The sequence below is a fragment of the Lepidothrix coronata genome, unplaced genomic scaffold, assembly GCF_001604755.1.
Source record: "Lepidothrix coronata isolate B3197 unplaced genomic scaffold, Lepidothrix_coronata-1.0 Scaffold3, whole genome shotgun sequence".
In the NCBI taxonomy this organism is placed as follows: Eukaryota; Metazoa; Chordata; class Aves; order Passeriformes; family Pipridae; genus Lepidothrix; species Lepidothrix coronata.
In genome coordinates, this window is record NW_016690183.1 from 4,582,953 (window position 1) to 4,595,838 (window position 12,886).

Here is a 12,886-nt window from a genome sequence, read left to right on the forward strand (position 1 = left end):
ATACTGGAAATCTTCCAATAAACTAAGAGGAAAAAAAATTATTTCAAGATATCCAATCCCCCAAAATTCAGGGAAGCATATCAAAATTTCAGGTTGTAGCCAAAGTGTACAAGACTTCGAATGGTTGCCAGCACTGTTCACTAGAACAGTGTTCTAGTGTTCTAAGAGTTCTGCCCATCCTTTCACAGAAACGGAAGGTGACAACTGAAGGTCAATGCTTGAAGAGAAGGGGGGGAAAAGGAGGAGAAACAAAATTCTCAAAAGAATCCTTGAAAACATCATTTTATGGACATGGATAAGAGAGCAGTGATTCACTTGAGATCAGGTGTTAAAGTACTTCCTCACACATCAGTCAGATAGCATCCCTTAAAAAGCAGCAGACCTGGCTTTTGGTAAATGAGGATCCATTCCTTCAACTTCATAAACTGTGCCATGGACTTCTACAGAAAAAATAAGGTTATGCAAAATAATCTGGGTTAAGAATACAGTATTTCAATCTCTGATTTCCTGTAAATTGTCGCCAAACCCTGTAGCATGTGCAGAGATGACTTAATTAGATCATGCTAGCAGCACAAAACCAATTCAATAAGGGTGCTTGTTATTCTAATAATTCTTTACTTTTTAGATCTTGATGCTATATGGTTATAACCATGTCATCTGGTAAAGCTGAGTTCTTGGACCCTTATTCAGACATGAGGATATATGATCCAATTTTCAAAAGTGCTGAGCTGTAAGCAAAGCTCACTACCTTTCCTAGAAAGTATTTTTTGTTTATAGCTTTACACTATACACTTTTCACTCACTGTGCCTAAATATAGATACAGGAGCCTGATTTTAGACCTTCACTTATTTTGTTTTTAAACCCTCAAGCTGCCTGCAAAATAAAGCTATTACCTACACGTCTAATGGTCACAGAAAAAGAAGTATAGACTGATTCTTCTGAGGCATCCTATGCTTCACTATACTACTCACGGAAACGTTCCATTCATATATCCTGATGAGCCACGTACAAAATGGCTGATTTAAATTCCCACCAGAAAAGCAATTATTATTGTGAAAAATTTTCCAGGATTTCATCAGATGTGCTGGCTAAAATGAGAATGCATGATTTCCACAATAAGCCTAACTGAATGGCAGAGTAAACACATGACAAAAGCAGCAATACTGTGGGAGTGATATGTGTTCAGCAGAATCCTACCGGGAAACCAAAGAACCGTGCTGCTACTACATGGTGCAAGGGATGAAGGTTAGTTAACAAGCTCCCGCAGCTCCACATAGACTTCAACAGAGCACTAAGTTTGAAGGGAGAAGAGGATAAGACCAGGCTCACTAGAAATGAGCGTAGAGGAGGCATGCCAGATTTGGGGGTGAAAGCAGTAGCCCAGCTGAAGTGCATCTACACCAATGCACACAGTGTGGGCAACAAACAGGAGAAGCTGGAGGTCACTGTGCAGCAGGAAAGCTATGACGCAGTTGATATCACAGAAACATGGCGGGATGACTCGCAAGACTGGAGTGCTGCAATGGGTGGCTACAAGCACTGCAGAAGGTAGAATTTTCAAAGGGTACAAAACTGGCTGGATGGCCAGACTCCAAGATTTGTGGTGAATGGAGCTAAATGTAGTTGGCGGCCAGTTACTAGCTGTGTTCCCCAGGGCTCAGTTTTAGAGCCAATCTCACTTAATATCTTTATTGATGATCTGGATGAGGGGATAGAGTGTACCCTCAGTAAATTTGAAGATGACACTAAGTTGGGTGTGAGTGTTGATCTGAGAGAGGGTAGGAAAGTTCTACAGAGAGACCTGGACAGACTTGATCAATGGGCTAAGGACAACAGGATGAGGTTCAATAAGTCTAAGTGCCAGATCCTGCACTTGGGTTGCAGGAACCCCATACAGAGCTACAAACTTGGGGAAAAGCATCTGAGAGCTGTTCAGTGGAAAGGGACTTGGGGATGCTGGCTGACAGCCATCTCGATATGAGCCAGCAGTGTGACCAGGCAGTCAAGAAGGCCAAAGGTACCCTGGCCTATATCAAGAATAGTGCAGCCAGTAGGACTAGGGAAGTTATCATCCCCCTGTACTTGGTATTGGGGAGGCTGCAGCTCGAGTACTGAGTTCAGTTCTGGGCCACTCACTTTAGAAAGGACATTGAGGTGCTGGAGCATGTCCAGCAAAGGGCAACAAGGCTCATGAAAGGACTAGAGAACATGTCTTATGAGGAATGGTTGAGGGATCTGGGTTTGTTTAGTCTTGAGGAGGCTCAGGGGGGACCTCATCACTCTCTCCAACGACCTGAAAGAAGGTTGCAGCGAGGTGGGAAACAGTCTCTTCTACTGTGCCTGCAGTGAGATGACTAGAGGAATGGCCTTAAGCTGAGCTAGGGGAGATTCATATCAGATATTAAATTTTTTTCACTATTAGGGTGGTCAGGCTTTGGAATAGGTTACCCACGGAGGTGGTGGAGTAACCATCCCTAAAAGTGTTTAAAAGGTGTCTGGATCTGGCATTGGGTGATATGGTTTAGTGGTTACAGCTGTAGTGCTGGGTTAACAGTTAGACTTGATGATCTTAAGGGTCTTTTTCAACCTTGATGATTCTATAGTTTCATGACAGGCGAGGAAGGAGAGGTGGTGGGGTGACTCCGTACATTAAGGAATGTTTCAACTGTATAGAGCTTAAGGATAGTGATGATAAGGTTGAGTGCCTATGGATAACAATCAGGGGGAGAGCTAACAAGGCAGACATCCTACTGCAGAGAGTCTGTTATAGACCACCCAACCAGGATGAAAGGAAGTATTGTATAAGCTGATGTTTCATGAACACTAGCTCTTGTTCTTGTGGGAGACTCTAAGTTGCTGGATGTCTCCTGGAAACTCAACACAGCACAGAGGAGGTAGTCTAGGAGGTTCCTGGAATGTGCGGAAGATAAATTCCCGACACAGCTGGTAAGTGAGCTTAGCAGTGGTGGTGCCCCGCTAGGCCTGCTGTTTACAAACAGGAAGGGTAGGTGGGAGATATGGTGGTTGGAGGCTGTCTTGGGCACAGCAACCATGAAATGACAGAATTTTCGATCCTTGGTGGAGTAAAGAAGGGGCTCAACAAAAACCTCTATTTTGGACTTCCAGAGGGCAGATTTTGGCCTATTCAGGATATTGGTTCAGAAAGTCCCCTCTGAAACAATCCTTAATTAACAAAAGGGTCCAAGAAGGCTGGACAAACTTCAAGAAGGGAGTCTTAAAGGCACAGGAGCAGGCCATACTATGTGCTGAAAGATAAGCCAGAAGAAGAAGACCAGCCTGGCTGAACAGGGAGCTTTCCCTGAAACTCAGGGGAAAAAAGAAAGTTTATCAACTTTGGAAGAAGGGGCAGGCAACTCAGGAAGAGTACATGAATGTTGTTAGGTCATGTAGAAAGAAAATTAGAAAGATGAAAGCTCAGCTAAAATTCAATCTAAAAAGCGTTTTTATAAATACATTAAAAACAAAGGGAGGGCCAATGAGAATCTCCCTAATTGGATGTACGGGGAGCATAGTTACCAAGGATGAGGAAAAGGCTGAGGTACTTAATGCCTTCTTTGCCTCAGTCTTTAACAGTAAGACCAGTTATCCTCTGCAGGCCCCCTGAGCTGGTAGACAGGGACCAGGAGCAGAATATACCCCCTGCAATCCAGGAGGAAGTAGTTAGTGACCTGCTCCGCCACTCGGACACACACAGGTCTATGGGACCAGATGGGACTCCAAGGGTACTGAGGGAGCTGGCTCACCAAGACGCTCTCCATCATTTATCATCAGTCCTGGCTAACCAGGGAGGTTCCAGATTAATGGAGGTTGGCCAGTGTGATGCCCACAAGAAAGGCCAGAAGGAGGATCCAGGGAACTATAGGCTTGTCAGCCTGACCTCAGTGCCCAGGAAGGTGGTGGAACAGATTGTCTTGAGCGTAATCACATGGCACATACAAGATAAATGGGGATCAGGCCCAGTTACCATGGGTTCAGGAAAGGCAGATCCTGCCTGACCAACCTGATCTCCTTTTATGACTAGGTGACCCACCTAGTGGAAGAGGGAAAGGCTGGGGCTTCAGCAAAGCCTTTGATACTGTCTTCCATGGCATTTTCCTAGAAAAGCTGGCACCCATGGCTTGGGCAGGTGCCCTCTGTGCTGGGTTAAAAACTGGCTGGATGGCCAGGCCCTGAGAGAGATGGCGAATGGTGCTGCATCCAGTTGGTGGCCGGTCACCTGCTCCCCAGGGCTCAGTACTGGAACCAGTCCTGTTTAATATCTTTACTGATGTCTGGATGAGGGGATTGAGGGTACCCTCAGTAAGTTTGTGGATGATGCCAAGTTGGGTGGGAGTGTTGATCTGCTGGAGGGTAGGAAGGCTCTGCAGAGGTATCTGGACAGTCTGGATCAACAGGCCAAGGCCAACAGCATGAAGTTCAAAGAGGCCAAGATCTGGATCCTGCACTTCAGCCACAACAATCCTGTGCAGTGCAACAGGCCGGGGGCAGAGTGGCTGGAAAGTGGACCAGTGGAAAAGGATCGGGGGGTGCTGGTTGACAGCCAGCTGAACATGAGCCAGCAGTGTGCCCAGATGGCCAAGAAGGCCAATTGTATCAGCAATAGTGTGACCAGCAGGACTAGGGAAATTATTGTTCCCTGCACTCAGCACTGGTGAGGCCGCACTTCGAGTACTCTCCGTTTCTGGGCCCCTCACTATAAGAAAGACATTGAGGTTCTGGAGCAAATCCAGAGAAGCTAGTGAAGGGTCTATAGGGTAAATCCTGTGAGGGGCGGCTGAGGGAGCTGGGGTTGTTTAGCCTAGAGAAGAGAAGGCTCAGAGCTGACCTTATCATTCTCTTCAACCACCTGGATGGAAGCTGTAGCCAGATGTGTGTTGGTCTCTTCTCCAAGGCAACTAGTGACAGGACAAGAAGAAACAGCCTTAAGTTGCACCAGGGGAGGTTCAGGGAGATCAGGAAGAATTTCTTCACTGAAAGTGTTGTCAGGCATTAGAATGGGCTGCCCAGGGAGCTGGTGGAGTCACCATCCATGGTGGTATTCAAGAAATGACTGGATGTGGCACTTAGTCCCATGGTCTAGTTGACAAGGTGATCAGCCAAAGGTTGGACTCAATGACCTCAGAGGTCATTTGCAACACAATGATTCTATGATTCTGTGATGTCTTCATACAAAGAAAAGAGATGCTCCTTTATAGTGCATTAGCATAAAAAACAGAAACTGGTCAGTAATAATTATTATACTACAATAGTAAGGGCATAACCATGTAAGTCAAAATTCTCCAACTGGGGAAAGCTACAGGGGGAATTCATCCACTTCACTAAGATTCTGAACCTGCGGTTCATGACTAGCACATTGCCAATTGTCATGCCATCTAAGCCAAATGCAATCATTTGCCCTCTATTTCAGCTGTATCCTGCTTTCAGTAAGAGTTAAAACCAAGCCAAAAAGCAGAGAGGACATTCAAATGTGAGAGGAACAGGAACTCCCAATGAAACCAGCTGTTTAGAAAGATCAGACATGAAACCTGTTAGCTATTGAAAGCAAGCAATAAATTAATAAACATATGTATTAGTTATTGCCCAGAGCAGTGAGTGTATTTAACAATGCAATCTCTGTCCTCATATTCTCCTGGGATGAAGAATTGCAATTGGTGGCAATAGAAATATGCCTCCAGCCTTTCAGAGCTTGATTTGATTTCTGGTGTGACTCACTCAACTTTGAGACTGAGGCAATTTTTCCTTTTTTAAATTATTAACAGTTTAAATCACCCAAATAGTGTCCTCATTTTACAAGACTTCAGACCTTATAAATTCATAGAACAACAGAAAGAGCTATAAGGGTAATTGTCCCATCTCCCCATACAATTGTAGAATGGATTCCTGCAGCACATTTCTCTATATATTTTCCTGTCTTGTCTTTTATGGTCTTCCATTTATTTTGGATAACTACAGAATAATTCAATTATATAATCTCAGGAGGGTTCTTTTAAGATATTTGAGAACATTTTCCACTCTAAACCTTCTTATTTCTTCTACTAAAATTGGAACTGTGTAAAATGAATCTTTTTTACTCAGGATGCTTTCATACTTAAAACATTTTAACACAACAGTAAACCCCTTTTTTACTCACCACTCAATTGTGGAATTAAATATCTAAACGCATAATAACAATGACAAACTAAAAAACAGATGTGGCACCTACTTTGTCATCTGGAAATGTCCAAAAAAATCTCCAAATCATCATACATAATTTAGGTCCACATTTAGCTCCTTTAGACCCTGAAGGATATGTGAAAGTCTTGACCTACAATCCACCTGCACTTCAGTGGTTTTGTATTTATGAATGTTACTCTGAACTGACAAGGCTTTTGCGGCACTGAGGTACTCTGAACTAAATGAACTAATACCATCATATATCTTCTCAAAATGTTAAGTGTTCCAATTAAGGTCTCCTGGTCCTTCATAAAACTCCTAAAAAGATATGAACAGAGTTAATGGAGCCTGTCTCTTAGAAGTCTGTCACCTGTCTCTATGGCTTTTTAAGAATACTACAATTTTCTATTATAGCTCCAAGCATAAGTGGGAACTCACCCTTTCTTACAATTTCCACCTACATTGCAGCATGGAAACTAAATGGATGCCAATGCTGAACTGCAGAAACTGGCCAGTAGGATTTAAATTTAGGGTTCAGTTTGCAAATGTGTACGTGTTTCTCTCTCCTTTCACTACCTGTTTATCTGAGAAACCTGTAAACTATATCAGATAATTCACATTCTATCACCTAAGATGGGATCACTATATAGTCTGAGGCTCCACTAGCACATATGCCAAGACAACAAGGTCTCTATGTCTTTGAGTGTGTTCATGTGTATATTAGCACATAATATTGGCTACTGTTCTTTGGGAAGCCCATGAGATCTAAACCTGGGGATCAAACCATGTATTACACATTCTCAGTTACGATGGTTTTTGTCTACAAGTTGAAAAAACGGGACAATTGCTGGTCAAGCCTGTCATTGCTTAAGAACAAGCAAATAGAAACGTATAAAATCAGAGGCACTGATTTCCATTCATTCTTAGTTCAGTGAGTTTGTCAATTACAACCATTTCTGAGGTACAGTACATCTGGATACCTGCTGTTCTTGTTCAGTTAAACTCTTCCAGACTTTTAAAACTTTCCTCATTATTGCCATTCAACAGCAACAGCAACCACGAAAAACCCCCCAAAAAACCAACAAAAAACCCTCCAACCAAACACAAAACAAACCCAGGCAAAAGTACATGCTCAGGATGGGTCCTTCCCAGATTTCCCGGCATGAACAACATCCAGTCCCTGCCAGTTCAGCACCGACTCTGACCAAACTCATCTAGAGCAAAAGACAGACACCACCAAAGGGAGAGCAAAGGGAGGAATATAAATTATCGCTTCCAGCAATCCCAGTCCAATCAAACAGAAAACAATAGCAATTAGGCAGGAAGGGTGGCCCATGGATTTTTGCAAATCTAAATGCAGAAGATAATTTGGGAGCTTGCCCTGCTCAAGAAGGAGAATTTTGTGGCAAGACATTTCATACGGAACATGGCAATTAGACTGACCCCTGCAGTCTCCAAGGACTTCCTATATATCTGTGTGTAAGTCAATTAATCTTCAAATTTACCACCTATTCAGCTACTGACAGCTGTATGAATCTACTGAGGCTTCAGCTGTATCAGTAAATTAAACTGTCCTGGCCTCAAAACAGGAATATCCTATCTCCTGACCCATGCCTAGAAATGGTTTACAGAAGTTGGCACAGGTTAAAATCAAGCCAAGAGCCATTCCAACAGCTTGCCAGCATGAAGACGTTGTTCCAATGCCAAGATGTCATTCCAAAACACAGCTCAGCTTGCTGGCAGTGATATGACCTGACTCAAGGAGGCACACCTCTGTAGAAAGTAAGAGATCTGGAGAAGAACCACTGACAAACCTGGACCATGCTGTTTGTATGGACATGCATTTTAGCCTATCCAGATCTGTCATTGCTTTGTTCTCAGTACGAGACTGGAGTGTGTGTGCATGTTTTAAAATAGAGAATGGCATTATTGTGCAGCAAACCAAAAATCACTACAAATGTTCATAATTCAGCTCCACGAAAATACTTCTATACTTCCTCATACCTGCCAACCAAACTAATTTGTGTGCAAATACTTTGCCAGATTTTCAAACACAAGTGTTTCCAAAAAATAGATCTCTGCTTTAAAAAAGTGAAGTTTATTCAAGAAACATGCAGTCTCAGTCACCCAGGGGTGCAGCAATGGACACAAATTCTCACTGCAAATCAGTAACACAGTTGGGAACAGAAAGTCCTAAACGTTTTCTGTCTCTTAACTTATAAAAGATTTTATGGCAGACCATTTACAAATTCCTGAAGACACCAGCACAAAAAACCCCCAATAAGAATATTTTCCTAAAACAAAATGGTGTCTCCATCCACATAATAGTAGGTGATTTTATTACAGTATTTAGAGCAGGCAGAATTCTGGTCCACCACATTTTGAACTCTAAGATACATTACTGGATACTACTAAGAACAATTCTCCACTGTACATGGCAGGAGAGCTCTCCTCTTCTTGGTTGACATACAGTGGGTATACAAAAATAAATGTTATAGTATAAACCACTTACAAAGCCAAAGCAAGTAAATACATATTAATTTCCCTGAAGCAAGCAGACTTACTAGTTTTTTTCCTGTGGATGGAGGTAGCAACTGGATTTAAGAGGCAATAAAGAAGCTAATGGAAATTCATCCTTAGAGTGGGAAGTTTTAAAGTTCATAATACACTCTTGAAAAATAGAAACCTTTTTTCCCCCCCACCTAATCTTAACCCATCAGAGATTTTCTGTTTAAGCAAAACCAAGCTGGCTAATTTGGAAAGCTATAATCTTCTCCATGCAGCTAGTCTCCATCCAACAATTGTACTAGTTGCTGAGCCATTTATCAATAGACGTGTAAGTATTTACTTTTTCTACCACAAAAAAATACATCAATCTATAGCAACTGCCATTTCTGGTAAGCATGTATAAGAACTAAGAAAATAATAAAGTCCAATAGAAACCATTACTGCATCCTGGGCCAAATAATCCTTCAGAACGGCTTAGTTACATTATTACTTAATTTTGAAGTATCTGAGCCTATTTGCTTGCAAAAAATAACTGATAATGACATCCCAAAATTGCATGGTTTTCATTAAGAAATTTCAGTGAAGAACCTTTTCTTCAAGTAAGTTAGATATTACAATTATTTATCATCTTTTGATTGTTTCAAGCACAGTTCATTTAGGAACAGAAGCAGGTTTCTTCACTGAACAGCCAAGGTTTACTTTTGTTTTGTTTTATTTTTAAATAAAAGCATTTTGCAGTGCCTTACAGTAAAAGCTGCATCCTTTTAAAATGAAGGTGACCAATAAATAAAAGCATTTTGAATGACATCTCACATCAATGCACTCCTTTACTATTATAGTTCTGCTTTGGTCTAAGTGATGAGTACAGGGTTAGACTGTTCTCTCATATATAGTGCAATACTGATTTAAAAGATGAATATCCTACAAAATCCTTTTCTGTGATTATGTCATTAAGGAGATGTCACTTTTGGTGGTGGATATCCATGAACAGTATTTCCAAGCAGACTCCTTAAATGCATCAGAGCAAAACAACACAAAGAACTTCACATGCTCAATATAATCTTCAATTCTTATGTCAAGAGGCCTCTTGATGGCTTTCCTACCTCCTTGTTTGTGAGTCATAGGGCTGTACACTTGCTGGGAGGTGACGAATGCAGGAAACATCTGGTTCATGAAAGAAAAACTGAAATACCGGTGAAAGAGATCACTTCAGCTTTAACATCACTTTAGTTTAAATAAAATCACATCTAGGTGACTGTAAAGTCCATGTTTGCAAAATGTATGGCTTTTCAAGAAGGTCTAGCAGAGCTGTAGCAGGATCTTGAAAAATGGAAGTCTCCCCCTTTCCTGCTCAGTGATGGTATCCTCCCATTTTTTCAGCTATTCACTACTTCCAGCTTCTTCTGCGTTCATTCACAAAAAACAGTCACCCAGTGTTTCAGAAAAGTATCCTTATCTAAATGGTGTCTTGAACGAACATATGCAACAATTTTGATTCCAAAATGCCACGTCTTACTGGATCAACAGGATCTAGGACTTGCCAAAACAACACACAACCAGCTATATTTAAAGACATTAGTACTAACATTAACTTTGTCCACCTGACCTCACCTGTGCCGTATCTTCTAAAACCAGAAACCACTAAGACTTAAATTGGACTTCCAGAATGTTCCTTCAAAACCGTTAGATTCTTTGAAAATGCAAATCATTTATTATAAAAGCTCTTGGCTTTTAAAAACTATTTCTACTAAGAATATAATAAGAATCCTGAAAGAGAATGCTACATCCCAATTTTCCCATGAAATTGGCCTTTGAGGACCCCAGCACCATGCCTCCACGCCTCCAGCACCAAGGCTAATCCATCAGGGCTTTGTCACCATGACTGTCACACTAGCTCTGAAGCTTTTCTTACTTCCTTAGCTGAAAACATGACAGCACACCCAATGTCAAAATCCTTTTCTTACTAAGCTAAGTGAACAACATCTGGAAAGCAAATGGAAAGGGACTGTTAAACCGTCTCCCTCTCACCCAAACTGCACAAGAAAACAAGTCAGGGAAAGTCCTAACATATTTTTGTTTCTGCTCTATAATCTCAGCATTTAGGTATTTTAATACTGATCTGAAATCACGCCTGCAGAGCAAGATGTGACCTTTTGAGTTTAAGCCCATGGGTAAAGTATACAAGCAGCTTTGTTCATGTAACACGCAGGTTTTCAGCATACCACTCGAGTTCCAAAGTTCTCCACAAATTCCCATCATGTTTTTGCAACAATACAAAATTCACATACATAACAGTCATACAATTTCTCTTCATAAAAAAAAGTAATTCTTGAATGCATCTTTCATTCATACATTTATAAAAATAAATCATACTTGAATTAATACTCATATCTTTTAAGTACAAGGATTATAACCAAATACAGTTCAACACACTTGGGTATATGACAAAGCAAATATCTTTAAACATTTTAGTTACTCTTTTTTTAAGTAGTATTCAGAGATCTTATGAGCAGCATCAGAAAGTAATGCTACAGATTATGATGCTATCATCACTCAATAGACACAAACTTTGTAGGGTTAAAAATCAGATCTAACCATTCTCACTACTGAAAGTCTCAGACTCTAGGACAGACTTTTTGCTACTTAAAAAAAAAAGGAAAAAGAAAAGTTTTGCATTCACAAGTAATGCCAAATCCTAATTATGTAAGCATGCTTTGGAAAATGAACTTGAATGGATGTAACCCTGAGCAACTCAATTTAACTTTTAAGTTGGCTCTACTTTGAGTAAGGAACTGGAGCTACAGAGGACCCTTCCAGTGTAAATTACCTCACAATTCTGACACACAAGAAGCTTTCCCTACCACAGCAGAACTTTGATTTCCCTGAGAAGCCTTGAACTTCATGGCTGAACGCTTCGGTGCTGGCATGGTGGAAGGCTGAATTGTCATCCAGGTTCCTTCCTCGGCAGACTGTTTTGCACCTACAAGGGCTACACTGAAAATGGAGGCTTTTAAAAGGCCACTAGCAGGGTCTCTCTCATCAACATGAGCACATGCTTCATGAACCCTGAAAGTGTTTAATACCTTCATAAGCGCTGCCTTGATCACTCCTGTCAAAACCTGACAACGTTTGCCTACATTTTTCAAAGATACTAGTGAGATCAAGACAGACAAACAAGAGGTGGAATAATCTCATGCACTTCAGTCCCCTAGGGAACAATCTGGGAGAAAGGGGGACGGGAGAAAAATGAAATAATAATAATAATAGAAAGAATTTCTACCCTTTAAATGAGGAGTGTTTCAACATTAGGGAATTCTCTTGCTCTCACCAAAATTAATGACAGAAGGGTTTCCCTGCATTGCAGTGGAACAAAATAGGATCCTAATATGTAGATGGCTCTACCTACACTTTACTTTCTCTGAAATAAAACCATCCCATTTTACCATGACATGTCCTACAGTGACAGCTGGAGCAGGTTTCTCTTGCCACATAACTGGACTTGAGGAGTCCTCAAGAAGAGGGCAGTTGAGCCAGGCAAATTTTCTTTATTCTGCCCACTGTTCTCCCCTCACACAGTTCCCATGTCCCTTCCTGCAGTCAGCTCTGTCCCTCCAGCACTAACAAAGGCTCAACCTGGAAAGAAGGCCAGGACCAAGCCTTTCACTAGAACTTCCTGCATAAAGGGAAGAACAGGAGGAATAGGACCTTTCTTATCCTTTCCCTTCCCAGCACAGACACCCTGAAACAAGAAAGTGGCCTCACCTTTTGCTGTCCAGTCTTGGCAGCCCAAGTCTTTACTATGTTATGGAACAGCAGTGATGTTAGCAACAGTAGGGATTGTACAAAAAGGCTACTTTTTGCAAATGACCCAGAGTTTGGCAATCCACTTTTACAGCCAGCTCTGCTGTCAGTTCAAGCCACAGGTCTTCTAGGGAAATAATGTAGTCCAAATCTGACCTGATTCCTTTGTGCTATCTTTCGTCCTTTCTTCCAACGGAGAATGGGCTTGAGAGCAGGTAGTTCCTTGTCCTCTTTTCCTCTTTCTATCACATGTTCCCAAAGGTTGTACGCAGCTTCAAATACAATTGGAGAGATGACGTCTTTGACTCTTTTCTGTACAAGAAACCAAATAGATATTTCACCAGTGCATATAAGCAAGCAGGTTTCCGTCTACAACAATTTTACATTCAGTTAAACCAGACC

General features: G+C 41.4%; 1 protein-coding gene across 1 annotated transcript in view; it reads right to left on the reverse strand.

Moving 5' to 3' along the window:
* The window catches only part of ITGA9 (integrin subunit alpha 9), a 225,011-nt gene that overhangs the window by 98,352 nt on the left and 113,773 nt on the right, over window positions 1-12,886 (reverse strand). The window contains exon 16 of the mRNA XM_017822886.1: window positions 12,641-12,796. Within this exon, the coding sequence (XP_017678375.1) occupies window positions 12,641-12,796 (156 nt within the window). The remainder of the gene's footprint in view (window positions 1-12,640; window positions 12,797-12,886) is intronic.